The sequence below is a fragment of the Phytophthora cinnamomi genome (assembly GCF_018691715.1).
Source record: "Phytophthora cinnamomi strain GKB4 chromosome Unknown Contig102, whole genome shotgun sequence".
Classification (NCBI taxonomy): Eukaryota; Oomycota; class Peronosporomycetes; order Peronosporales; family Peronosporaceae; genus Phytophthora; species Phytophthora cinnamomi.
In genome coordinates this window covers 353,568-380,432 of record NW_027151035.1, presented here as the reverse complement: position 1 = coordinate 380,432, position 26,865 = coordinate 353,568, and the positions used below count along the sequence as shown (strand labels likewise).

General features: G+C 56.9%; 6 protein-coding genes across 8 annotated transcripts; 5 read left to right on the top strand and 1 right to left on the bottom strand.

Moving 5' to 3' along the window:
- Nucleotides 1-432: 432 nt before the first annotated feature.
- IUM83_07912 (Lysophosphatidylcholine acyltransferase) lies at nt 433-2,148 on the top strand (the record flags this gene model as incomplete). Its single annotated transcript, XM_067932248.1, has 1 exon — nt 433-2,148. One exon carries the CDS (start codon nt 433-435, stop codon nt 2,146-2,148), a length of 1,716 nt encoding a protein of 571 aa, XP_067783021.1.
- Nucleotides 2,149-2,244: 96 nt separating this feature from the next.
- On the top strand, nt 2,245-7,812 carry IUM83_07911 (adenylate kinase; the record flags this gene model as incomplete). The annotated part of the gene is made up of 3 exons (XM_067932247.1): nt 2,245-2,652; nt 2,722-3,396; nt 6,772-7,812. 3 exons carry the CDS (start codon nt 2,245-2,247, stop codon nt 7,810-7,812), a joined length of 2,124 nt encoding a protein of 707 aa, XP_067783018.1.
- A 959-nt stretch (nt 7,813-8,771) lies between these two features.
- IUM83_07910 (myotubularin-like protein) lies at nt 8,772-12,854 on the top strand (the record flags this gene model as incomplete). The annotated part of the gene is made up of 3 exons (XM_067932246.1): nt 8,772-10,991; nt 11,220-11,501; nt 12,108-12,854. The coding sequence occupies 3 exons, from the start codon at nt 8,772-8,774 to the stop codon at nt 12,852-12,854; spliced, it is 3,249 nt and encodes a 1,082-aa protein (XP_067783019.1).
- Nucleotides 12,855-16,733: 3,879 nt separating this feature from the next.
- Nucleotides 16,734-17,762, bottom strand: IUM83_07909 (Phytanoyl-CoA dioxygenase; the record flags this gene model as incomplete). Its single annotated transcript, XM_067932245.1, has 2 exons — nt 16,734-17,453; nt 17,532-17,762. 2 exons carry the CDS (start codon nt 17,760-17,762, stop codon nt 16,734-16,736), a joined length of 951 nt encoding a protein of 316 aa, XP_067783163.1.
- Nucleotides 17,763-21,568: 3,806 nt separating this feature from the next.
- On the top strand, nt 21,569-22,510 carry IUM83_07908 (WRKY transcription factor 19; the record flags this gene model as incomplete). 3 transcript variants are annotated; one of them, XM_067932244.1, is made up of 1 exon in its annotated part: nt 21,569-22,510. In XM_067932244.1, the coding sequence occupies one exon, from the start codon at nt 21,569-21,571 to the stop codon at nt 22,508-22,510; it is 942 nt and encodes a 313-aa protein (XP_067783161.1). The 3 variants fall into 3 exon arrangements, with proteins under 3 accessions (XP_067783161.1, XP_067783160.1, XP_067783162.1); XM_067932243.1 differs by having other exon boundaries at nt 22,142-22,510; XM_067932242.1 differs by having other exon boundaries at nt 22,265-22,510.
- Nucleotides 22,511-23,424: 914 nt separating this feature from the next.
- IUM83_07907 (uncharacterized protein) lies at nt 23,425-26,564 on the top strand (the record flags this gene model as incomplete). The annotated part of the gene is made up of 2 exons (XM_067932241.1): nt 23,425-23,904; nt 23,976-26,564. 2 exons carry the CDS (start codon nt 23,425-23,427, stop codon nt 26,562-26,564), a joined length of 3,069 nt encoding a protein of 1,022 aa, XP_067783165.1.
- Between the last annotated feature and the right edge of the window lie 301 nt (nt 26,565-26,865).

Genomic DNA, 26,865 nt, shown 5'->3' with positions numbered 1-26,865 from the left:
TCCAAATGTTGAAGGTTAAACGACTTTTGCAAGTAGTGGTACATTGTACCATCCGTGAATCCAAAATACCTGCAATATCACATACATCAATAACAAAGATATTGCAGGACATCGTGTACTGCAGCGCATTTTGCCCCTGTGTCTATTCATATACTACTCACGCTCCGATGGCCATCCATCGCTATAGCCACGTTTTAACACCAGCTTGTGGGAAGATAAGTCCGGAGCAGGTGTATCCGCTCGCATACTGGGGCGCATACACTGCAGCCGTCCCGGTACCGTCACGAAGCGGCCATAGCCTTGCACCGAGGCCTTGCAGTGCAGGGCCATCATCATGCAAGTCATTCGTCGATCGGCCGGCCGTGAAGTACCGCAGCGCACGCAGCGAATTGCATTCAGCGCGCCTTATTCCTGGCGAACAGGCGACTAAAAATGAGCTCCACGGCGCTGCTCATGGCGTCAACATCGCCGCCGCCGTCCCTCGAGCCGGAGTACGCGGCGCTGGACTGTCACGAGTCCCCGCTCACTCATGCAATTGACATGGGCGTCAAAATCTCGACGTCCGAGGCGGAGGCGGCCGCGGCCGGCGCCTACGTGACGGCCTCGTCGTCCTGCGGCGCGTCCACCAACGTCCACTCCGCTCGCGCCAAGCACAACCCGTTCACGTACACGACGCCCGTGGACTCGTACGAGAAGCTCAAGATGACGGTGCTGTGCCTGCTGGGGGTGCCGCTGCTGCGCGTCGTCCTGCTGCTCTGCGTGGGCGTGTTGCTCACCGTCGTGAGCCACCTGGCGCTCGTCGGCTACAAGCCGCTGGACGCGCACACGGGTGCGCGGCCGCCGCTGCCCCGCTGGCGGCGCGTCGTGGGCGCGCCCGTGCCCATTCTGCTGCGCGCGCTCATGCTCATCGTCGGGTACTACTGGATCCCGGTCAAGTACCCGCCGCACTTCGACCGCCGCGCCATGCCGCGCGTGATCGTGAGCAACCACCTGACCTTCTTCGACGGGCTCTACATCTTCACGCTGCTGTCGCCCAGCATCGCCATGAAGACGGACGTGGCCAACCTGCCGCTCATCAGCCGCATCGTGCAGATGATTCAGCCCATTCTCATCGACCGCGGCACGGCGGACGGCCGCAAGCGCGCCATGAACGACATCACGTCGCACGTGGCGGACCCGAGCAAGCCGCCGCTGCTCGTGTTCCCGGAGGGCACGACGTCCAACCAGCAGGCGCTGACCAAGTTCAAGGTCGGCTCCTTCGTGTCGGGCGTCCCGTGCCAGCCGGTCGTGCTGCGCTACCCGTACAAGCACTTCGACATGAGCTGGCCGCCGGGGGTCTCCGGGCTCTACCTGGCGCTGCGCGTGCTGTGCCAAGTGTACAACCGAATGGAAGTGGAGATTCTGCCGGCGTACTACCCGTCGCCGCGCGAGCAGAACGACCCGCAGCTGTACGCGAACAACGTCCGCGACGTCATGGCGCAGGCGCTTGGGGTGCCCACGACGAACCACGCTTTCGAGGACGTGGCCATGCTGATGCGCGTCGGCGACTACGCCACCAAGCACGTCGTGCCTCTCACGGACGTAGGCGAGGTCATCTCCCTCACGGCGTTGAAGCGTAACGATGTGGACCGCCTGGTTGAGTACTTCCGCCAGCACGACCTGGACAAGGACGGCCAACTGTCCATGGAGGAGCTGCGTAAGCTGTTCCCGGCCGACGACCCAGTCGTGGTGGACCAGCTCTTCGACCTCGTGGACGTGGACGACAGCGGCCTCATCGACTTCCGCGAGCTGTGCCTGGCCCTGCGTGCATTGAACCCGCAGAGTGTCAACGAAGGGGACGACGCGCTGGCCAAGTTCGCCTTCCGCCTCTACGACCTCGACAACAACGGACTCATTGACGCCACTGAGCTGGAGCAGATGCTGCACTTCCAACGCGATTTCTACGGCGTACCCCAGGCCAGTGTCGCTGCCGTGCTGCGTCACGCGTCACGCGTCCAGGCAGAGAATGGCGTCGGCATCACCTTCAAGCGGTTCGAGCAGTTGGTGGAGCAAAACCCAGAGTTGTTAGGATACGTGCGCAACAAGCTCGAGGTGCTGCGTGGATCGTTGCGCGAGAGCAACAGCCAGGAGAGCCTTCCTCGTCCGTAATGCGAGCGCTGTAGCTCTCTCACGAATGTAAACTAAATGTACAGCTGTCCTCCAACATGCAGCCCATGCAAGGCCGTCGTCCGTCGAGCAGTCTTCATGCAGAAGCGCGATCGGAGACTGCACAGGTGCGAGGCCTGCATGAACGGACGCTTCAACCAAGGGTCACTACTGCATATCTTGGACGCAGTCTGCATTGTGCTAGGAATCCGAGCCACGCTGGAGATGGATCACGCAGAGCTCTACTCCATCCGGCGCAGCGAAGACGGCGACCAGAACGGGGCGCTCGAGCTGGACTCGCCCAGCAAAGATGCTCGAAGGTCGTACTTCGGTCGAGCGCTGCTCGGGGCGGTCATTGAGACGTCCTTCCTGGCGCTGACAGCTACGGATCCGACAAGGCCGGACCGGGTGCTGGGTTTCGCTGCCTTTGACAGTGCGCCATCGGGCGAGCTGAACGACACGTCGTGCTACCCAGCGTTTCTCGAGCACAAGTTTGAACTCCCACCTGTACGCTCTTCAGTCGTGAATCAAGAACTGTTGCGGAGACTCACCGAGCATTTGTGCGTTGCTTGCTAGGCGTCGGCATTCCTGTTCCTGACGTACTTTGCCCAGCGACAGACAACTGCAGGCGTTGCAAGTCGCCCACCGGTGCTCCGACACCTATTGCACACAGTGTTTGCCACCTTAGTGAACAAACGATGCGTGCTGTTGGTTTTGCCGGACGATGTGAATATTGCTGAGACCGAGCCAGCGTTAGCCAAGTTTTTCGAGCGGGTGCCGACTCGATCGGCGCCTCTGGAAACGCCGAAGGGTTCGCTTGCTGTGATGCTGGAATGGAAGCGGCTTGAGCAGCAATTTGCGAAGAATGCCAAGACCTTCAGCCAGTTTGTCGTCTACCAAGCGAAAGTCGACGCCTTTTATCCGCCCGTGCATGTGCGTCGCGCGAGAGTGGAGGACCACGACGACTTGGAGCCTATTCTGACGGCGCAAGCAGAGGCTGTCTCCTCGGCCTTTGGCGAGTACTTCCTGGCTGAGCTCATTCATGACCAAGATGAACACAACGTATGCCTTATCGCCGAAGCTGCTGCTAGCAGTGGCTCATCAAGTGCTGCCAATGGTGGTGCCAACGCAGCCGGACAAGGGCGAGCTATAGGACTCCTAGCGATCTCGGACCAATTGGATGTTTCAACTTTGCAGGACAACTTCGCGCTGGGTTCGCTCAACGACCTATCCAAGAGCAATGTCACGGCAGTGCGAGCTAGTAAGATCACTCCACCCAGGCTCGTGATTGCTGGACCGCCTGCTGGAGGCAAAGGCACTCAATGCGAGCTACTAGTCGAAGCTTTCAACCTGCTGCATCTATCAACGGGCGATCTACTGCGAGCAGCTGTAGCTTGTGGGTCACCTTTGGGTGTACAAGCTCAACACTTCATGGACTCCGGGCAGCTCGTTCCGGATGAACTAATCGTTGACGTGGTGCTTGAGCGCCTAGGACAGCCGGATTGTGAAGCTCGAGGCTGGTTGTTAGACGGGTTTCCACGTACAGCGACTCAAGCTGAGGCATTGCTAGCCGCTGGTTTCTGCCCAGACGCCGTTATCGCGCTTGAGGTTTCTGACGATGAAGTTGTTCGGCGCATTGCAGGACGTCGCGTCGATCCGGAGACAGGCAAGACGTATCACTTGGAATTCAATCCGCCGCCGCAAGACGAAGACGTGCTAGCTCGACTCGTGCAGCGTAGCGATGACACCGAGGCTACAGTTCGCCATCGTCTCGCTACGTTTCACAAGCATTTAGGCGCTGTTTTGTCCACCTTCAGCGCAGCCTCAAGTTCTGGTGCAGTTCCGTCTAAGGTTGTATCTGTAAACGGGCTCCAGTCGAAGCACGCGGTGGCTCAACACATTATCGAGCAAACCCGCGCGATCAAGACAGCGCAAAAAGTTCGTTTACTGATAAACCGTGGTGAGCTCGCGCCACCAAAGTTGGTTATCTCGGGCCCACCTGCAGGAGGCAAAGGCACCCAGTGCGAGCAGCTTGTAGCTCTTCTCGGTGTGGTTCATCTCTCTACGGGTGACATTTTGCGCCAAGCTATCCGTGATATGTCTCCTCTGGGTACGCAAGCTCAAAGCTTCATGGATGGGGGTCAGCTTGTTCCTGACGAACTGATTGTCGACGTGGTGCTCGAGAGAATCACCCAGCCAGACTGCGAAAGTCGAGGCTGGTTACTCGATGGGTTTCCCCGCACTTCGACGCAGGCTGATGCACTATTGGCAGCTCGCGGAGGCAAAGCTGCTCCTGACTGCGTTCTTGTACTGGACGTCCCTGACGAAGAAGTTATCCGCCGCATTGCTGGGCGTCGCGTTGACCCAGAAACTGGCAAAACATACCACGTCGAATTCAATCCACCGCCCCCAGAAGTGCAGGCACGTGTTATTCAGCGCAGCGATGACACCGAAGAAACACTACGCACCCGACTTCAACAATTTCACGCACATAGCGATGGTGTGCTGGCTGCTTTTCAGGCTTATCGCGGCGAGAACGGCACTACAGTGCAAATTGTACGTGCAGATGGACTCCAGCCAGCGACCTTGATTGCCCAGGCGTTCGTTGCTCCGACATTCCAGCGAGGTGCCGAAGCAGAAGCACGAGTCTTACAGCGCACTGGTGTTGACAGTCTCTCAAATTTGGCAAGAGCTGAAGCTCACTCAAACTGCTTCGCTATCACACTATTTTGTGTGGGTGGCGATGCGTTCGAACGCTCTGCGTCTGCTGATCTACTCGTGGCTGCTTTCGCTACATTCCCGAATCGTGACTACTGCCTGCTCACGCTGCCTACGCACGCACGGGAGCCCCCATGTCTAGCGTTCTTTTCCCAGATAACAGCGAAGCCTGCAAGTGCCTTCACCCACGCGCTTTATGTGCTGCATCGTGACGCTATCTCCTTCTTCTGTCCCCGCACAAGCGATGGCCGTAGGGTGCTCAACCCCGTACAGCTTGATATCCAGCGTTTTCTGCCGAGCGGTGGCAGTCCCAGGGAAGATGAAGCGGAATTGGCGCCATTGACGGAAGGCCTCGATCGACATAGTCGGCAGGCACTGGATGAAGAGCTTGCTTTGGCCAATGAAGAGGCAGAAATTGACTTGGAAGACTCACCACGGCGTGCCGTCTTCGTTGTGCGTGCAAACGGCCTCGTCGTCGGATTAGCAGCTCTTGCTCGACAGCCTGAAGTAGGGAGCTTGTTGCCGCACCATTTTGATATCGACCGCGTAGCGCGCATGGAGTTCCACCGCGCGAAAGAATTGGCTTTCGTTCGCCATTTGGTACTCAACCCGATTTTTGCGTCCTGCTCGCGCTACGTGCTGCTCGAGTTGATGCGTCATTTCCGCAAGACGTGTCTTATCTATCAAGTGCCAACGGGGCTTGGATCGAAGATGACAAATCCCCCAGCTCAGACATCGTTTAGTGCTGCACTGCAGGAATTTGTTCTAGCTCCTCCCCGAAGAGGTGTCCATACTAGTGCGGCCAAAACACTGCGGCCTGCTACCAGAGATACTGCACTGGATGAAGAAGTCGGCGACGACGTGAAGGATGAACGGGAACGGATACGACGAGCTACCATTTGTGCTTCATTTGCGCTGTTTGTGTTGCCCAAACGGTTGCTTTCCGAGCCCAAGATGACCATCAACCAGCGGGTAGTGCTCGTAGGGGCCTCGGACGCAGCACTTAGTTGCTTCGCTCGACTTCTTGCTACTCCGTACTTGCACTTCTCCAACCTCACGCTCGTGTCCCCGCACGGTCTGACTGTGGCCCCGATAGATGACGGCGAAGACGACACAACGCAGCCACGAGCCTCGGACTTTGCTCGCAAAAGCTCTTTCACAGCTGTGGAGCTTGAACAATATAGTCTGCGCACTCACGTGCGTGTTATCGAGAGCCGAATGGTGCGTGTGGATCGTGAGACTCGAGCCGTGGTTCTTCAGGATGGGTCATGTATTCCATACGACTACCTTGCGCTCACCACCGGCCTTCAAGACGGTACATGCACAGCACTTGGGCGACTGCCTCGATTCGTGGATGAAGACTTGGACGGAGCTGGTGGCAAGGTCACAACTGCGACGTATTATCCACCTGTCATTCCGAAGCAAATGATAGCCCTGGGAGACCTATTGACTGCCCAAAAGCTCCACGCTGTAGTGCACAAAACTCTTGCGACCAGAGATGATGATCAGAAGCAACCGGAATTCGCTATTGCAGTGTACGGCAGCTCTTTGTTTGCGCTGCAAGTGATTCAAGCACTACTTGTTCGTGGAGTCAACGGTACTCGCATCCACCATATCTCGCCTGCCCGAGACAACAGTGGTGGGGTTTTCGAGGACACCGTGGTCCGTTCCGAGATGGAGAAGCAGTATACCAAGAACGGGATCTCGCTTCATGTTGCCACGAAGATTGTCGGGGTTGAGACGGCTCCTGAAAATGCCGACGTACTGGAGGGTATCCGCATCGTATCCACACTTGACGATGCGAAAGGATCGCAGCATGCATTACGAGGAATCGGCAACACCGGTGAAAATGACGGCAATATGGTCGAAGGGGAGCTGATACCGTGTGCGTGGCTGCTATGCTGCCAGCATAATGACGCCGATGCCGACATTTTCCGTGCCGTGAACGAAAGTGGCCTGGTATATGATGGGCGGCTCGTTGTGGACGGTCATATGCGCACAACAGACGCGCACGTGCTGGGAGCAGGGACCTTGTGTCGTTTCTCGCGGCGCTTTATCGCCGCCAAGATGCACGAAAACTACAGTAGTCGTGAAGGTGGCGAACTTCTTGCACGCTCACTACTGCAGCTCCTCGATCCATTGGCAGCTCATGAGGCTCCTTCTGAAGTTCACCCGTTTCCAGCACACCACGCTCAGCCAACAAAAACTCCCATGGCACCGCCACCAGAGATGGAGTTCCCCGTCGTACGCTGCGCCGTGATCCTGGGCGGCAAGCACTACGTCCAGATCAGCGTCCCGGCGCTCACCAACACCTTGGCGCTTCAGGCTCTACCCACCAACACCGCATCGCGCGGAGGGAAGGAAGTGAGTCTCATCGGTAGCGACACGTTCGAGATGGAGATGTCTTCGCCCCGCTCGCGTCCTGCGACGGGGGCGTCCCCGTCCAGCCGACCTACTCGCTACACGTGCCTGCTCTTCGACGACGTGGGGGTGCTGAATCGCCTGGAATATTTGGGCGACGGCGCCGTGCCCGTCCGAGACCTGCAGAACCTCGTGGGGCTGCACGAGGCGTATCTGAACAGCGCACTGGCCTCCTACGCGGCAGGCAAAGTGCAGGACTGGGTGGCGTTCTTCGCGCACCCATGGGCGAGCGCGCTGTATCACGACCGCTTCCCCGCGTTCCGAGCCAAGCTGCGGACGCTGTTAGCCAAGGATGACGGCGTCCGCGCCATTGCGGACGACGCAGCAGCGTTCATGAGGGAGACCGGAGACACCAAGGGGGCGATGGCATTGGCGCAGGAGCGGGTCGGGCGAGGAGGCAGCGCTCTGGAGCCGTCCACGCGGCGGTTGGTGGAGAGCCAAGTGCTCGAGTTCCTGGGCAGCAACCGCGACGTGCTCAACATGTTCCTGCTGCCAAAAGGCGGCGGTCCGCGACCCGGCAGCAAGTGAGACAGTCGCTGTAGTTGCATCGAATACCACAACCGCTTGCATGTTGAGGCGAGCGAACGCTCGAAGGACGTTTTGGTAGTGTCCAGAACGTGCGGACAACTGAAAGATCAAGTTGAAGGTGGGTGCAGCTCCCCACAATGCAACGACAATAATCGAATCGAAGCCGGTCGTTGTTCCTGTTTGGTTTGTGGGACGCATCGTGTTGCAGTTGTTTGTTATGTGCCTCCTCTTGCCTCTGGCCAGTTGGCGGTGCATGTGTCGAGGCGATCACAGCCTCCTGTGATTCACAGGAGGTTGATACGTTGCACGACCGCGTTTTGAGCCGCGCGCTCCGCTGTAAATGAGGCGAAGTGTACCCCTCGCGTGAAGGATCTGAACGCTTTCCCTTCCCGGGAGCGGGGCTCGAATCCCTGCGTCACACGCTCAGGGCCCTGCTGATCTCGCACGCGTGTGAGGGAGCCGGAGGCTTCCGGCAGCTCGAGTCGTGCCGTGCTAGCCGTCATACCCACGACAGACGACAGCGCGCTTGACCAGGGAAAAACACGCAGTATACCTTACCCGCACATGCAACCCCAAACCAACAAAACGACGCAGCTCCGCGACCACTTACACAACAACCCTCCAACAGTCAAAATCAAGTTATACTCCAACTCAAAGGTTTAGTCAGATACAAATCTTCCGTATCCCATACTGAAATCCGTCCCATCACTCACTTCCTACTTTATATCCCCCACCAGAGAGTTTGCAACGAAGGTGCACGGGGCGCGTCCGTTCAGGTCTCCACTTCCCCACCCGCAATCCAAAGCTCCAAAGCTCCGCTCGGTCCGACCATCACTCCTGTCCGTACTCCGCACTCCGCTCCGCAGCTCGGTCTGACCATCACTCCTGTCCGCACTCCGCAGCACACCACCGCACACAGCAGAGCGCCAGCAGCGACGGACTGACGGCGTGCGCGCGCGATGCAGCTCAAGATCATCCGCGCCGAGGCGCTGGCGGCCGCCGACCTGAACGGCAAGAGCGACCCGTTCGTGCGCGTGTGGTACGACGGCAAGGAGGTGGCAGCCTCGCACCGCGTCAAGCGCTCGCTCAACCCGCGCTGGGACTTCGACGTGGCGCTCTCGCTGGTGCACGCCGGCCCGCTGGACGTGGAGCTCGAGGTCTTCGACAAGGACGAGCTGTCGCAGAACGACCTGCTGGGCGCGCTGCGCGTGCCGTTCCCCGAGTGGCGCGCGCTCGTGGACGAGCACCAGCGCCGCAAGCGCCGCCGCGCCGAGAACATGATCGCGCAGGCGCGGCGCAGCGACGCGCCGCCCGCCGCCCGCCAGGGCTCCAAGTGCGTGGACCTGCGCCAGCTGCACGCGCACAACACGAGCGAGGCCGGCTACAACTTCAACGGCAGCGACAGCAAGCTGCTGCAGCGGCAGGCGGCGCCGCACCCGGCGGACCTGCAGCGCCGCTCGCGCTCGCTCAACTCCAGCGGCGGCTACCTGCAGGCAGAGACCAAGGGGCGCGCGTCCGTGGCCTCCGGAGAGCTCTCGGTGGACACTGTGGACGACGCCATGGACATCAAGCCCGTGCTCATCTGGTGCAGGCTCGTCAAGGGCTCGGCCGCGCAGGGCCGCATCCTGTGCAGCATCCAGTACGAGGAGAAGGACTTCAAGTATCTGGTGAACCACCCGTACGGCACTAGCATCCAGGAGGTCTTCCTGCCGCAGAACCCAAGGTTCGAGCAGGCCTACTGCCACCTGCCGCGCAGCTGGCACCCTGACGTGGCCGTGAGGCAGGACGAGCTCACAGCCATGCACGCCGGAACCCCCAAGGACTGCCTCTTCCCGTGGCACGAGAAGCTGCTGCACATGGTGGAGGAAGTCACGGTGACGTTCCACGTAAACGAGTCCAACCAGGGCGTGCTGGCGACGCTGGTGCTGACGAACTACCGCATTTGGTTTGTGCCGTATCGGAGAGTGAGGGGATTGCTGCACGAGGACGTGCATACGCTGCCCGTGAGCAAGATCCTGAAGGCGTCGATTCAACAGCAGAAGCGCAGCAACAACAACACGATCACGGTGCTTATTCTGGACAATATGGACGCAGGACACTATCATGTGACGCTCTCGCCGATCTCGCGATTACGGGACTCGGTGCGGGACTTTTCTCGCGAGGCGGAGCTGAAGCGTGTCAAAACGCTGCACAATATTGTCCGCGAAATTGACTGGCTACGCATTGAAAACAGCTTCTGCTCTCCGACGGACCTCAATCACACAGTGGCTACTGCAGAAGAGATGCAGCTTGAGGACGACCTGCTTCATTATACCCCCAAGCACAGCAGCTCGTCGTTGCCGCCACCCATGGCGCGAGCACTTACGGCAAATTTCAGCAAGTATCAGAAGCATGCATTTACGAAAGAGGATGTCGAACCGATGGAGCGCCCCAAATTCGGTCATCAGCACAGCGACTCGTCTGCTTATCCCAAGCTACCGCAGACCATGTCAATGAGGAAGCCTCCGCAAGATTTCCAGCTCGCCGCAAGACGGCGGATTCGCTATGATCCGGAGGCGGAATTTGGCCGTCAAGGTGCTTTTAACCATGCTCGCTGGCGCCAGTGCACGCTAAACGAGAAATACCAGCTATGCTCGACGTACCCGGCTTTTCTCATGGTTCCCGAGTGTTTGAATGACGAGATCATCAAGGCTGCTGCGGGCTTCCGCAGCAAAAATCGATTTCCAGCGCTGACGTGGATACATCCTCGTACTGGAGCTCCTTTATGCCGAAGCAGTCAGCCCAATACAGGTGTGCTCCGTAGCACTAACCCAGAGGACAAGAAGTTGATTTGGTCCATCCGAGACGCAGCTATTCCAGCAGATCAAGCTGCACGGTTCAAACACGCGATGCCCAAGAAGAATAGCGTCGTGCACATCGTTGACGCACGGCCAGAGATTAACGCAAAGAGTAATGCTCTTGCAGGCAAAGGGCACGAGTCGGTGAAGCAGTATGATCGGGATGGAATACCTACGGCTGCAATTACGTTTATGGGGATCGACAATATTCATGTGGTGCGCAACTCGCTATCTGGTCTGGCGCAGGCACTATATGAAGTGGAAGATTCCAACTTTTTCGGAGCCGTGCAAAAGAGTCGCTGGCTGGAGCACATCTGCAGCATTCTTCAAGGCGCGAGCGAGGTAGCAACACATCTCGAGCGTGGTGACGCTGTACTTGTACACTGCAGTGATGGATGGGATCGTACGGCGCAGCTCTCTGCGCTAGCACAAATAATGTTGGATCCTTACTACAGGACGCTAGAAGGCCTAGCGGTGCTGATAGAAAAAGATTGGTGCAGCTATGGTCACAACTTCGCGAGACGATGTTCTCACCCCACTTCAGACCAAACGTCACCGATTTTTCTGCAGTTTATCGACGCGGTGTACCAGCTCACGCTCCAATTTCCGACCCACTTCCAGTTTAACGAGCTGCTGCTATCCTCTGTTGCGGAAGCTGTGTACTCTTCGTGGTACGGCACTTTCCAGAAGAACTCGGAGTGCGAGAGGCGTCTCTTCTTGTCGAACGTCGCAAGCGTCAGTGTGTGGGATGTCATCCGTGCCACCACCGACAAGTTTCTTAACCCATTGTTTGCAGGTGGAGAGGTGCATGGGTCTACAGGAGGCGGATTGCTCATGGAACCAATGCTGCCGGTATGCCGGGTGCGAGTTATGCAGCTGTGGGTCAGCCAGTACCAGAAGGCTATTGGGCACATGCGTCTACAGCAACGCGAGTTTGAGATGCTACAGCTTATTCGGCAGCAAGAAGCTGACCTATCGCGTTTATACGCAATCTTGACCAGCGAACAGCAACTGGAGCTACGTTCGGGGCAACTTCGGTCTGACATTGCGAGGCTGTCACGCAGTATGAACCTGAAGTATCCAGATGAACCGAGTACGCCGTCAAAAGAATTGGCCGGGAATAAAGTCATGTCGAGCACACGTGGGGAGCCCCGCCACAACTCAGCCAAGCGTCCTACCGCTGCATCACTTGACTTCCACGATCTGGCTAGCATTGTAGCTATGGGTACTGCTGGTGCCCAAGCAAGGTCAACGGCGGCTTTTTCTCCTCCTCGCGAGCATATGACAATGTCTCAGATGCTACAGCGCGCAAACCTGGAGGCATCATCCGGTCCTATTTCATCGGGAGGAATGGCATCTCAATCACACAACCTACCCAACCCACGGCGGCGCAAGTCCATTACGAGTAGGTCTCGGAGTAACAGCCTCAAGAACACTTTCATTAATGTGGTTGCGCAGATGAAGGGTGGTTCCCACGACAAGGACATCGACGAACCTGCGGATGTTGGGTCTGCAACGCTACCCAACCCGGTACGCGTGAGTGAAGCCCGCCGCAACGCACGTTTGAGTTCACCTTCTAGACGCGATGAACTCAAGCGTGATATTCGTGACCTCGAGTCACAGCTGGCGAAGCTAAACCACCAGGTATCCATCAAGGGGGACGCAGCAAAGCAAACTATGCGGCGCTTCCGCTGCTACAACTACAACCTCCCTGAAACAGCGCTGCGCAACGAAAATGATACACTTTCTCCCAGCAGTGGCAAGAAGGTTCGACTAGGCGGCTCAAACGGCCTGATGGACCCATCCCCGAAAATGTCGTCTCCGCCATCGTCATCGTCATCGCCTGGCTCAGGTTCGACGTCGGCTTCAGCTACATGTGGTGAAATGGGCGACTCAAGTTCACTAGATGGAGAGTCGCGCAACTTCACGCCTGGAAGTTCACCATTGCTTGGCACCGACAAAGTGATTTCCGGAGGAAACTACCTGAACTCGCAACCTGTATGGGAGCGCGACGAAGACGCCCCGTGCTGCAAGCGCTGCAAGAAGAAGTTCAAGACACTGTTGCGCAACCGCCATCATTGTCGCTGCTGCGGCTACGTCTTCTGCAGCCGCTGCACGAGTCACCGCATGAGTCTCCCAGACTTTGGTTACTACGACGTTGTCCGTGTTTGCAAGGTCTGCTACAACTCAGGCGAGGATGGATAAGCTTAGAGATGAAAATTACTGGCAAGACTAAGCGTGTGTCAGCCACGAGCTTGTAAAGAATATAATCAGCCATCGCTTACTTGGATCTCTGGAAATCCGCCATATACAAGAAGACCGCTGAAGTAATGAACCTATATGCTGGTGCTGAAGGATGGGCCGACACTGTGAGGCTAAAATCTCGGCGCACTTGGCTTCAGGTTAAGTGCTCTGCTCTGCTGTACTCTAGGTCGCCACCACCGATGTGAAACGTGGCATTGCACGTGATCTACTACTAGTCGTTAAATAACGACTCTACTAGCATGTTGATGACGACCATCTAGAGTATCCTAGCAACCTGTGCGTACTCGGTATGTCGAACCTCCGAGCGGAGCAGGTAGCAAAACGAAGCTAAAGAAAGTATCCTGCACCAATTGACCCGCGTTGTATTATCGTATCCTACTTAGTCATCTTTAGTCAATTCCAACTACGACATACTGCGTAGTAGCATTCCTTTGCCGGCATCGATCACTATAAAGGCAACGAGAGAAAATGTGCTGGTCAATTACCATTCATGAATGCGGCGGAGTTAACGAAGGCACGTGTCAGCTGCACCACGCTAGGAGGCCAATCGACTCTGTTGACGGGCACACGCGGCAGAAATTAGTCCTCGCATCAACATTCGGGTGGTTGTGGTGGCTGGCAGCCACTAGCTGCCCCGCACATCGGCGGTCACGTTCTGCTTGGAGACCCGGAGACGGGGTGCCAACTTCAGGATGTGCTCTGTCGTCCCGGCGGCTAGGCGAGGTTTGTCTGCTGTCGTCCTGGCTCAGCAGCAGTTGATGGATGAGTGTCATGTCGAAATGCTCGCGTCGACGGCGGGCTGTGGTCTGGAAACCAGCGAAATGGTCTGTTGCAGCTGCTACGGGCGGAGGCCATTTGGCAAGATCAGTTGATGCAGTACACGTAACTCCACGCTGGAGCATTAGCCGTCCGAAAAGCTTTTACTTCGGCATCAAACAAACAACTCGGAAACTCAACAGTATCCTAATAGATCGGTAACATTTCATTCCACTCCATTCCTCCTCGGCAATAATCCAAAGAACTACATACTCCTGGCTCAGCAGTGTTGTCGTCCTGCCCATAAGGTTATGAGACACCATTTTGCTGGTTCTTGAGATGCTGGGTATCCCCAACGTCCAGCCTGCGTGTGCAACGGAATTTGTTGACTGACGGAACGTTAAAACTACCGCCGACAAAATGCGTGAAGCTCGCTGCTCAACGCCTTCGCGTCACACCTTGGCCGCTGCCTCGCTTCTTACGCCAATCTCCTGGTCATTTCACAACTCACACTCCAGCGCGCAACAACAAAGGAACCGAACGAGATGGTGCCTGGACAATTGTGCACCTACACCCGGGCCGACCCCGACGACGCGAAGATGATCTCGATCTCGATACGGCGTGGTAGCGATGGCCGTTCCTCGTCTATCGTTTTACCTCGCGACCACCACCTTGCTAAGCACTTGGAGCAGTTGGTTGCATCCGACTCACGTCTTCCTCTGCAGCCTCTGAGCTATGCCAGTCAGACTATGGAGAACTGCGACGTGATGAGTGCGCTTTCGTCGGTGGTAAAGTATATTCACACCAGCTCTCGCCATGAGACCCCGCCAGAAGCGCTCAGCGCTCTCTTCAGCTCGCTCCGCCCGCCATCGGAACAACGCTCAAGATCACAGGCACGCGACAGAGACCAATCTGTCCCCGATACACAAACCCAACCTTCAAGTACCAGCGAACTCCCTGCAATCCGCCGACGTCGTTGCAGTAGCACCGGACGGAAGAGAATCACCAAGCACTGCAAGGTGCTAGGATGCGGCAACATCTCGGTGAGCCGCGGTTTGTGCCGAGGACACGGAGGCGGTCGTCGCTGCCACTACATTGGGTGCTCGAAGAGCGCCCAGAGTCGCAGTGTATTTTGTTGGTCGCACGGCGGTGGCCACCGCTGCGAGGTTGAAAGCTGCATGCGCAGCCGCAAGTCCAAGCGTTTCTGCGCAGATCACGTGACCTTGGAAAACACGGTACCAGATGCGATGGAGACCAGTGGCCCGATGCCTTGTGCTTCTGTGCAGCACCCGAGCGCGTTTGGGAGTCGATGCTTGCCAAGCCTGCAGGAGGTGCTGCGAAATACGCAGCAGTCATCGCTGATGCTGTAAACTTACTCGTAGATTCGGTAGCACCTAATCCTTATCTTAAGCAAACCCTGTCCAGTGTTATCTATCCCCCTCAATTCGTCAAACTCAACTCGATGCCGCCACATCGCGCCACCAGCGATATGGATGGCTTACAAAATGCTCCAACTCGGGCGCTGCCGCAACGATCCCCATTATGCAGATAGAGCACAGATAGACAGGCTCGGGACCGACGCACCAGTAGCCACCAGGAGCGCTTTGGTTTCTCCGGCGGTCCCGATTCAAGACCGCCGGAGACATCATCGCAATTCTTTACCACCGAAGCGGTGCTGATGATCACGAGCGCACCACTGCGCAGGATATCATCTGCGGTGTGGAGTGTGACACGAGGGAGCAGGAGCATTTCAAGTCGGAAGGCATCCCATGAAGCGAAGTCGTTGATCAGGGTGCTTCGAACGGGTAACGCACCGCGTCGTGCCAATTGCCCTGGCTCAGCGGCGTAAAGGATGATGAAGGTTAGCTGCTCTCCCTTTCTTCGCAGCATTAGACTGGTATTGACTTCATTTTTACTTGTTTTTAGTATTGGGCTTGTTGAAGTGAAAAAGTCAACCCTTTACTTACCAGCAGGACTATGGTGGTTGTACAACGTCAGGTACTCGAAGACAACGATCGTACTAGTCGGCAGTGCCGACTCGGCACTAACACAAAGCACATACAATGCAGTGAGCTGTTACTGCTGCCTGTTCTTCAGTCTACAACTTTCAGTGGCACAGGTATCAAAAGCTAGCAGTGCGTGCTGCTCTATCACAACACACTACCGCGCCCAGAATCCTACTGCTAGTATGTAGATGATCACAGCCAGTTCTCTCATGTGCTCGCACATATGCGATGCGGTGATTTCTGTTTCGGGGAGTATATCTCCTGCAGAATCTGCGCGCGGGTGTGTGTGTGTGGCTGTTGCACTGTCTTTACTGCATTTACCGTTCAGCAAGTAAAACTTAGACGTGTTTCACTGTCGCCGTGAGGTGGGCGAACCTTGCTCAGGGCACAGTCTCCTTAGGTAAATTCGTGAAAAACTTGTACTATCGAGTGGTCCATAGCATGGCATCTTATCTTGGATTAGGTCAGGCCACGCGTAGTAAAAAAAAATGTTTCGCTGCGAAGCGTGGCGGGCATGTTTTATTAGTTTCCAATTACCTCTACCGTGTTTCTTGTTGGTACTCTTCACGAGGCCCGATGGCTCGTCGGTCCACCCCAGGATACTCTTGGACAAGCACGTATGGCAAAACGTCTTTCCAAGATTGCCTGCCGGCAGTAAAAATAAATGCCTCAATGCTAGCACTGATACGCCATCCTTAGATACCGTGATAATTACTAGAAACAATGGCCAAAATCTCTCGATGCACAGCTTTCACCCATAGCACTCAGTTTCGTGGTGTTTTGTGGTGCTGATTTTGATTCCTTTAGTTATATACGTAGTCAAGCGTTTGTACCTCATTGTATCTATCTTCATAAGAAAGTCTTAAGGCTGCGATCCGCATATCTTAGCTTGCCCAACGATTTTCGTTTTTGCGAGTTCAAATAGTAATGCTGAAGCTCTACAATATGCAGCAGCGGGATCAGCGGGGCTCATTTCAAGCAGTAGATATCACGTTGACCAACGGGGGGCCACTGAATCCCTGAAAGCCAACCCAACAAATGGTGCATCCGAGAATTATTACGTTCCCTCCGCTGCTTCGCAAACGTCAAATTTCAGCTTCTTGCTGCAACTTCTGCTATCACCGCCATTATCCACAATCAGCCGCGATAAGGTCGTCCGTGCTGTGCATGGAATAGCAAAACTCAACGGGTCCGCGTCCTTCGGTCGAGCAGTGATCCTCTCTCGCGAATACTGCGCGTAAAAAGCTCGTCGCGGCGCATCCGACTCGTTACTGGACGAGCAGTGCCATACGCTGGACAGGAAAAACAACACGTCACCGGCCCCGGCAGACACCAGTTCGCTAGCACGACGCTGCAAAATCCCCACATCATGTTCTTCATCCGCCACAGCCGACTCATCCAACGACACAAACTGCAGCGCTCCGTTCGCCTCCGTAGCATCATCTAGCGCACACCACGCCGACACGTACGGCACGATCGTGTCTCGATGCACGCACATGGCGAGTTGTTCGTCGTCGTCTCGATGCCAACGGAACTCGACGTGACTCTTGGGGGGCTTCACCACATAGTGCTCATTGAAGAAAAACACATCGGTCTGCGTCTCTGGCTCAGTATCAGTACAACCTGCCAGTAGCTGGGCGGTGATCGTCGGCAGCTTCTCAAACAGCAGCGAGGTAAAGACTTCACCTTGCTGGCCGTCTGCGATGCTCTTCAACTGTTTGGATCGAGCGGCCAAGTAGCACTTGGAGTCGACCCGAGCGGAATCGGAATCTCCCATCTGCGAAAACAATTTTTAGTTGATTTTTCAAGTTAAACTGAACGGGTTCATTTGCAGCTGCAACTTTTGGAATCGCACCGGACACTGCGCCATGACGTCCAGCACGCAGCCCTGCGCAGCGATGGCCTCGGCCGATTGACGGGCGTATAGTGCATTGCACTCGTCCTGCAGCACGCGGAGTTCGGGCGGTGACAATAGATTCCTGATGCAAACCCAGCCGCGGGTAGCAAATGCGTCGAGTAGAGAGACGTCGTTCGCGGGTGGAGGAGGCGTGGGTGGTGGCGAAGGACGAGAACGCTTAGTGGCCATATTGCGCCTCAAATTGGATGATACCTGCTGCCCAATATGTGTGATGGTGCGCTTAAAGTGTGGTGACAGTTGAAGAGAGCGACTTTGCTGACTTTCATTTTGTATTGATCTCGTTGAAGCAAGATAAGAGGGTACGCCGCACAATACCGGTACGTACAACAGAGCCCAGGTAAAAAATGCTGTATAAGTTACCCGAACTTCGGGTAGGGTGCGGGTATACCCGATACAGTATAACCGCTTGCCTGCCATTGTTATATGTAGATATATTATATCCTGTAGCGCGCTTCTCAGTGCCATTTTCCTCCCAAGGAACCACAGAGCTTGTACAAGATGCTGAGAAAGTATCAGTGCTTCCAGTGCTCCATTTAACTCGTGCGCTGCCGGACGAGCACCCGTTCTTCATCACGGTGGTCACGGACACAACCCCTAACAACGCCACCAATGTTAATCGCCGCATCGCCTAAACCCAGACACCATGGAGAGCGAGAAGGCTGCAGGCTCCCGGGGTAGCCAGGCATCGGAGGGCGATGAGGAGGCTATCGCCAACGCTGCAAGCCTGTCTAGCCTCCGCCGTATGTCGGATCTGAAGGGCTTGAAGCTGGAGCTCATTAGAAAGCAATTCCTCCACTACGGGAACCGTAATGTGTAAATCGCGGAGCTCCCTCAAGTCGTGAGGACCTTAGATGTTAGATGATATTTTCGTAGTGAGATCTAATAGCGATCCCATCGACTGAAAGTAGGTCCATTAAAGAAGAACTCGCAATATATTGCACAGTATGCTTAGAATGGATGTGTTTGTAGTATATAATGGGCTGGGTAAGTCCGCGTACTCGAACTTCGCTGTCGGGTGGGTGCGGGTACCCGAGGTGAACCGAGAGATGCGACCGGGCAGGGCGGATAACCCGAAAGTCTCTATTTGCGAGCTCTGACGTTCAAGTCCAAGCAAGTGTGTCTAGCGACACTATCCACTATACGTGATGGTTGTGTGGTTTGGAATTACACTCTAGTGCATGCGATGCTGCTTCACATGAGACTGCGCGTCCTACGACGACTTGCTATTATAGAAACAGCGGATTGACCTAGAACCTAGAAACGCGTCTTTAAATCCTCAAGAACGGTTGCGTGTAACTGAGCATGGTTTGCTGGCGCCTTCAACTCAGCTGTCACGCTGCATGGAGCGCCGCTCGACGAGCGGACAACGTGGCAACACGTAAAACGCGGCTCTATCAGTGCCTCTATGAGGCGGGCGTGCGACTGAGACTAAAAACCGTGCCATCAACAACCACCCAGCTGCTTTCCTCGCGCCAAATGTGACTCCACCATCGTGCTGTTGTCGACAGCCTCCTGTCGATGGCGTACCACCAGCAGCCGCCGCCGTCCACATGCTTCAGTCGCCACCAAAGGTGAAGCGCGAGCCACGCAGAGCGCGTTAGTAAATGTACTCGAGCGGTGCTCCCCCGGCTCAAAATCTAGTTAATCAACTCTGCCCCCCCCCCCCCCGGCTCAACGATTCGTTTGCATCCACGGCATACAAAGTGTGCATCACAGCGTCTGAAAGTTTCAGTGAAACAGCGTCTTCAGAGTAGTGTCGAGTCGACGGACCTCGCCGAGCGAGGAAGCAGCAATCCCTCCGAGAAGTATCCTAGGTGTCCTTCGACTAGCAGCTCCGGACGGAGTCGTAGGCCAGGTGGTCTTGGTAATCGCTACCAGACAATCGTCGCCCAAGTGTATTGCGCTGAGAGCATACCCAAACTCAACGTCAAGGATATCAGAGTTTGATTCAACCAACGTGCGCGCGTAACGTGAGGCGGGCCGCTCGATGTGCGCCGAGATTAACCTACGAACTAAATGATAAAAAAACTAACTGCTGTCCGGTTGAAGTGTGCACGCCAAGCACCGCCACGCGGCTGCCTGGGACGAAGCTTGCAGCCGCAGGGGGTGCGAACCCGCGCTTCGCAGGCGAGAATCCTGACCCACGGCCTGACCCACAACCAAGGCAGACAGGATCACGGCAGGCCAGCAAGAAAGCCGATAAAGTATGTACCCCGTCGCAACGTGAGACTCAGCAGCCTTCTGAGGTAGAAGTCGGCGGAGATGCAAACGGAAGGGCAAGTGAGCCGGGGCCCGGTAGGTATAATCTAGCAAATTAATCCTCGCTGGGCCAATCGCGATCGCCGAAAACGCGACGCAGCTGCGCCGCAAAACTGACAATAGAGCGCAGGTGACCGACCTGGCGCATGCATGCCGCTAGATGCTCGGCAAGACACTCGTCTCCGATCGTCATCACCGCTGGTCAACGGTTCGCCCCGAGCTCCAACTTCAAACACCGCGGCTAGAATGCTCATCGGCAGCGTGTTTTTCCGCCCCGCGCCGGCGCAAATACTACGAGACGCGCCAACAAAAGAATTCCGAAAAGGGATCGAGGGAGTGATAAATCGCTGTTGAGCAAAATGATACCCATCTGGCCCGATTTGCAGGATTAAAATGAAGTGGTGAAATGCCGCGTGCTGGGGCGCTCTGATTGGTCCGATTGTCGCGATTATTCGCTTGAGCCAGGGTGCGGCCCATAGGACCTCTTCTCACACCCTCCCAAGACCCCGCACAGCAGCCAACAAGCGCGGCAAGACATGAAGTAAATTTGCTTATGTCATGGACGGCAGTGTGGCGGCCGCGGTAGCGGCGCATTTGGCACCCGGGGCTCCGAGGAAATGGGCTCGAATCCCTGGGATTAATCAGGTGAGCCAGTACCAATAAATTAATAGCGCATCCCAGCCGTTACAAAGAAAGATTGCACCCCTACCCGCACTCAAGGATCGGGTTTCACTTGCACTTTGTATTGTGCTTCATATGTACGGTAGCGACGCAACGCGCCCGAAACGAGGCAACTGGGTCCTCTTCGCCGTAAATGGGCCCCTCGGCTGACTGAACGCCACGTATTGGACGCTCTCGCTCGTTGGTCGGACGACCTGCGTGCTCGGCGAATCATGTTTTGTCCTGTTCCGTGGCTGGATGTCGCGAGAGTGCTGCCGGCTTTTCGGAGCGAAGCACGGCAGCGCTGCTGTTAGATGGGTTCAGCCAACTGGGCTCTCAGCCAAGTGTAGGGGCAGTCGCACGAATACTTTACGCTCAAATCCCGGGTAAGTACGCGAAGGGGAACGCCATACGATCGCATGTTTTCCGCCGACAGAGCCTCTGTCAAAGGGGGTGCGGGGTCTCTGGGCGGCGCTAAATGGAAGTCGAGCACGGAGTTCACTCACCTCTCCTCGGCTTGTTGAGACGCCTTCTACCGCGGAAACTGGGCTACAAATGATGAAAGTCCGTCCCGTCTTTGCGATCGTGGACCATTTGCAAAGGATTAGCTGGATTAATTGGCATTCTCACCGCTGATTTTCCCGTCTCCCGCGCTCAACGACGCAGCGCTGCCGTCACCGGCGCCAGCCCCAACACGCTCCTTCCTCTCCTCGCGACGCTCGCCGTGCCGCTCGTGGGCCGCCTTCCTTCAGCCTGTCCTTGAGAGGAGCCCCGAAAATCGGGTGATCGGTTTGCGCGGGGGGTTGATTAACGTGAGACTAGGGTTGCGAGTGTGCCCTCGTCTCAAGGTCGTCCCCTGTCGCTGCTGGCTCCCGCCTCACAGGAGGGTGGTCGCCCCCACAAAACACTTGCGCCTACTATGATTCAGTCCCCACTGCCGCCGCGCCCTCCGCCCTCGCAGCATTCACCCAGTTTCCACTCATTCCGCAATTCGCGCTCCGAAGCTCAAGTCCAAACAACTTCAGACACAGACACAGACCGTTGAATTCCTCATGATGATGATGCACGGAAGCGCGCCGCTCTACAGCCGCCCAGCCGCGCCCGAGGGCGAGACCATCTCCATCTCCATCGGCCTGGGCAATGACCGCTCCTCCTCCATCGTGCTGCCGCGCGGCCACGACCTGGTCAAGCACCTGGAGCGCCTCATCCCGGCCGCTTCCTCCCCTCAGCCGCAGCCGCAGCAGCTGCAGCTGCAGCCGCTCACGTACGCCAAGACGACGCAGGACGTGTCCGCCGCCGCGCGCTTCGACGCCGTGCGCGCGCTGTCGTCGCTGCCCTACCAGCAGTCGCCCACGCAGGCGCCGATGTCGTCCATGTCCCAGTACATCCACGCCAATTCGCGCTACGAGACGTCGACGGCCATGCCCAGCCTGCCGCACTCGCCGCTCTACCACTCGGACAGCTCCAACAACGGCGGCGTCCGCGTGTACCACCACACGCCCGACTACCTGGAGCACGCCGGCGAGCCACGTGCCACGCGTACGCGCCGCCGCCGCGGGGCCAACGGCGCCAGCAGCGGCAAGCGCTGCCAGGTCGTGGGCTGCGACAAGATCTCGGTGAGCCGCGGCCTGTGCCGCGGCCACGGCGGCGGCCGCCGCTGCCAGCACGCGGGCTGCACCAAGGGCGCCCAGAGCCGCAGCGACTTCTGCTGGGCGCACGGCGGCGGCCAGCGCTGCGAGGTCAAGGGCTGCATGCGCAGCCGCAAGTCGAAGCGCTTCTGCGTGGCGCACCTCAACTGGGAGAACACGGCGCCCGTGGCGCCCGCCCCCGTGTACGAGGCGCTGCCCCGCCAGATGGAGCTGCCCATGCCCATCGTGCCCAAGGCCGTGGCGCCCGTGAGCCCCACCGCTACTGCTCTGAACGGCTCCCCTCGCCTCCCCAGCCTGCTGCAGGCGCTGCGCAACACGCAGCAGTCGAGCATGGCGGTGCAGAGCTAAGCTAGAGACACCGGCCAGTAGATTTAGTGTAGGCGCCTTATTAAGTATTTTAACGATGCAACCAGTTTCCCCAACGATTCCGCGCCGCTCTACTTCATGCAACATGAAGCATGTTATCACTGCACCACTGCGACACGAACGGCGGGCGGGTCCCCTTCTCAGTGTCAGTGATCATTACGGCCAAACCACCTCACTTTGGAGCCCAATTTGGGTCGAGTTGCTCTGTTATCGACCACCCCTGCGAGCGTACGCGGCGGCCTGGCTCAGCGGGCGCTGCAACATGATGGATGAGTGACTTGATGCACACCCGCTTGTCCTTTTTCGCCTCGGCGGGCCTCCGTCCTTCCCCGTCGAGCCCCGACCTCGGGGATTCACGCCAAGCTGGTCGCGTGCACGCAGGATGGGGCTGTCTGTTCCAACAGAGCCATGATGAGATGAACAGGTTCAAGGCCTTCGTCATCGCTGTAGTGAGCATGCAGTCCTCGCGCTGTTGAAGCTGAGCCCCAAGCGGAGAGCTTCGTACATGCAGTACATGTACAGTACTACAAGTCATGTAGTCCATGCCCCGCGTGTTGAAGCAACACTGTTGAAGCGCAAAGCGGACGTGGTTGAAGTCGACTCGGCCGCCTCGAGTCGATCATCGACTCGATGCCCGCGTCTTCCATCGCTCGGTCAGTTGACGTGCTGCACACGAGGATCTCGCTTGTCCGCAGCCGCACGTCTCGCTGTCGGAGGGACGCGAAATCCTTAGCTCGCGCTTCCGGCGCCTCCTCGGTTGGTCTCCAGGGACGAATATGAGCCGTTGGTTCCGCCTGCAGCCTGCAGCCTCCGCCACCTCGCGGCGATGGCGGCCATTCTGCACCTTTGCAGGTTGAGAGGAAGTCTGAGCACGTAGACTGAGCTGCCTAGTGGCCATGATGGAAGCAACCCCGGGCGTCGTCCGCCTCCCCGACGAGGAGACCTCCTTCGTCGGGCGCACGGTGGAGGCGCCGCGTCGCCGTCAGCAGCGACAGCAGGCCAAGATGAAGCGGATCGCAGTGCTGGGCGTGTCGGTCGTGACCATGCTCGCGTTCGGCGCCGTGTGCGCGTTCCTGGCCATGCCGTCCGGAACCACCGAGCCCGTGAAGACGGCCGTGTCCCAGGCCATGGCGAGCGACCCGGCGAGTGCCACCGCGACCCGAGTGTTCGTGCCCAGCTTCTCCGCCTACGACGAGGACGGAGACGGCAAGGTCTCGCTCGGGGAGTATCTGGATCGGCTGGCGATCAACCGCGACGCTGCCCTCAAGCGTGTGGACGAGTCGGGTCTCGACGATGACGAGAAGGAGCGGATCTCCGACCTGCTGAGCGAGGACTTCAGCAAACACTCGGACTGCGTCGCTCTCGTCGCGCAGCAGGTGATGCCAACTTTGTGGTGCAAATGCGTCTAGCTGTTGGTGGTGATTGATCTCTTTTATTTGCTGTGCAGCATGAAGACGAGATGATGACCGAGGAGAACTTTGACGAGGTCTACGAAGAGATCACTACGGGCTTCTGCCCGATGGGTGACGGCCGTATCCCCCAGGAGTACCAGTTGACGGAGACTGCACCGGGCAAGGACGAGCTATCGCCGATGGAGGTGGACCCAGACTTGGCCAACCCGGCGTTGTGGGATCCAACTACCGTTGACACCTCGTCAGCTAGTGAGGCCGATCCAACGAGTGCGTCCGACTCGGATACTTCAGCAAGTGAAGCCGACTCAACAAGTGCCGATACTTCGGCAAGTGAAGAGGCTGCATCGGGTGAGAGCGCTTCGGACAGTAAAGCCGATTCTTCGGCAAGTGAAGCCGGCTCAACAACTGCCGATACTTCAGCAAGTGAAGCCGGCTCAACAAGTGCCGATACTTCGGCAAGTGAAGAGGCTGCATCGGGTGAGAGCGACTCAAGTGGTGATACTTCGGCAAGTGAGGAGGCTGCGTCGGGTGAGAGCGCTTCGGACAGTGAAGCCGACTCAACAAGTGGTGATACTTCGGCAAGTGAGGAAGCTGCGTCGGGTGAGAGCGCTTCGGACAGTGAAGCCGACTCAACAAGTGGTGATACATCGGCAAGTGAGGAGGCTGCATCGGGTGAGAGTGCTTCGGACAGTGCTGCTCCGCCTAGTGACGAAGTTGAATGGAACCCTGACAAGCCTTCTCCTCCGCCACGCCCGGTGTCCAACGAGGATTCAAAGGCTGAAGAAGGTCTTGGGGGCGCACAATGGAATCCTGTCTACCCGACTAACCCACCCATTCCTGCTCCAGGTGACGACAAGCAGGATAATACGTTTACCCCCGAAGAGCCAACGGATTCTCCAAGTGTAGTCTCTACTGGCACTGAGGACGAAGAATCCGCCAGCACTTCGCAGGAAGCACAAGACCACCCTAGCAACGGTGTTGGTGATGGAGAATGGAACCCGGAATACCCAACTGGACCTCCATCGTCATCAAGCGGCAAAGATCTACTACAAAAAGAGCTTTCAGGCTACGACGAGAGTACTGGTACTCAATTGAATCCTGAAGCGACCGCGTACCAGTCCCCATTCGGTGAGACGGCTCCAGCAGAGGAGCAGCAAGCCGGTGCCTACACGTACACTAGTGCTGAGACGACCACTTACGGCGAAAGCACTGGTACTCAGTTAAACCCCGAGGCAGCAGCGTACGAGTCCCCGTTCGCTGAGAAGACTCCTGTGGAGGGACGACAAGCAGATACCTACAATGCGTATGCTGGTGCTGCAACCGATACCGGTGCCTTCAATGCGTATACCAGTTCTGAGACGACTACCTATGGCGAAGCCGCTGGTTCTCAGACAAACCCGGAGGCAGTCACCTCCGGGTCACCATTTGAAAAGACTCCTGAGTATGGGCAGCAAACGGGTGCCTACAGCGCGTACACTGGTGCTGGAACGACTACGTACAGTCAGTCAAACCCCGAGGCGGCCGCGTACAAGTCTGCGATCGCGGAGGAGGCCCCTGGAGGCGAGCAACAAGTGGGTGTCGACTACGCGAACAACGGTGAAAACGCTGATGTTCAGTCAAATCCAGAGGCAGCGGCGTACCAGTCCACGTTCGAGAAAGCTCCTGAAGAAGCACAGCAAGAGGGTACTCACAATACGTACACGGGTGCTGCCACCGAAACTGGAGTGTACACTAATGCTCAGTCAACCACCTATGGCGAGAATACTGGTGCCCAAACTAACCCCGAGACGACCGCGTATAAGTCCCCATTTACCGAGGAACTGCCTGAAGAGCAACAAGCGGGTACAACCACGTACCCGACCCCAGACACTGAGAAGACTCCCAAGAACGAGCAGCAAGCGGGTGCACTGAGCTCGTATACCAACGCTGAGACGACCGCTTACAGCGAGAGCACTAACACTCAGTCAAGCCCAGAGGTAGTCGCTGAGAAGAAGGCATCTGAGGGCAGTGGTGACACTGCTGCGTTCAAGTCGTACAGCGGTGCCGGAACTTACACCGGGGGCAGTCCCGGCGAATCTAGTGCAAAGAATGCGGAACAACCCGGTGGCGCTTACAGCAATTACAACCAAGACTATTACAAAAACACCGCTGCTAGCGCAAAAGCGACTACGGGGGCTGAGATTACGAGTGCTGGAACGCCGTACAGCGAAAGTAATCCAAGCGAGAACGAGGCTTTGGCAGCTGGGGCTAACAACCAAGGTTACTACAGCGGCTACAAAAGTGCTGCCAACAATGCGAATGCCTACAACCAGAACTACTACACCAGCTACAAGGGTGCGACCAACAACGCTAATACCTATAACCAAGCCTACTACAGTGGCCGCACAGGCGCTACCAACAACGCTGGGACCTATAACACATACACCGGTGCTGGGGCGACTACGTACGGCGGGGGGAAACAGGCGACTGGAGCCTACAACGCTTACAATGGCTACAGTGGCTACATGGGTGCTGCCACGAATGTGGGCACCTACAAGTCGTACACAGGTGCTGGGACGACCACGTACGGTGAATCGAAGGGCAAGAGGCAGCTACGTTCTATCGAGAGCCCTAAGCACCTCTAATGCGCTGGCGAGAAATATCTGCGCCATTTTCACGGGGGCGGGAGGGAAGGAAGGAAGTTTGGTTTGCTGAATGGCGTCTACGAGGTCAAGGGGAGAGCGGCGAGACGGCTTCGGTTCATAGCAACAGTACGGATGTGCATTTTACTGTTTACTCTGTCAGCGAAGAAGGAAATAATGCTAGGAGCAGATTGGTGTCTAGGTCTTTGGCGGTTAAAGGCTGTGAATACATCTCTCCTTGAAGCAAAAAAATAACTTTGGCGGTTGACATACGTAGTGTACTTTGTGAATCAGTAAGAACCCC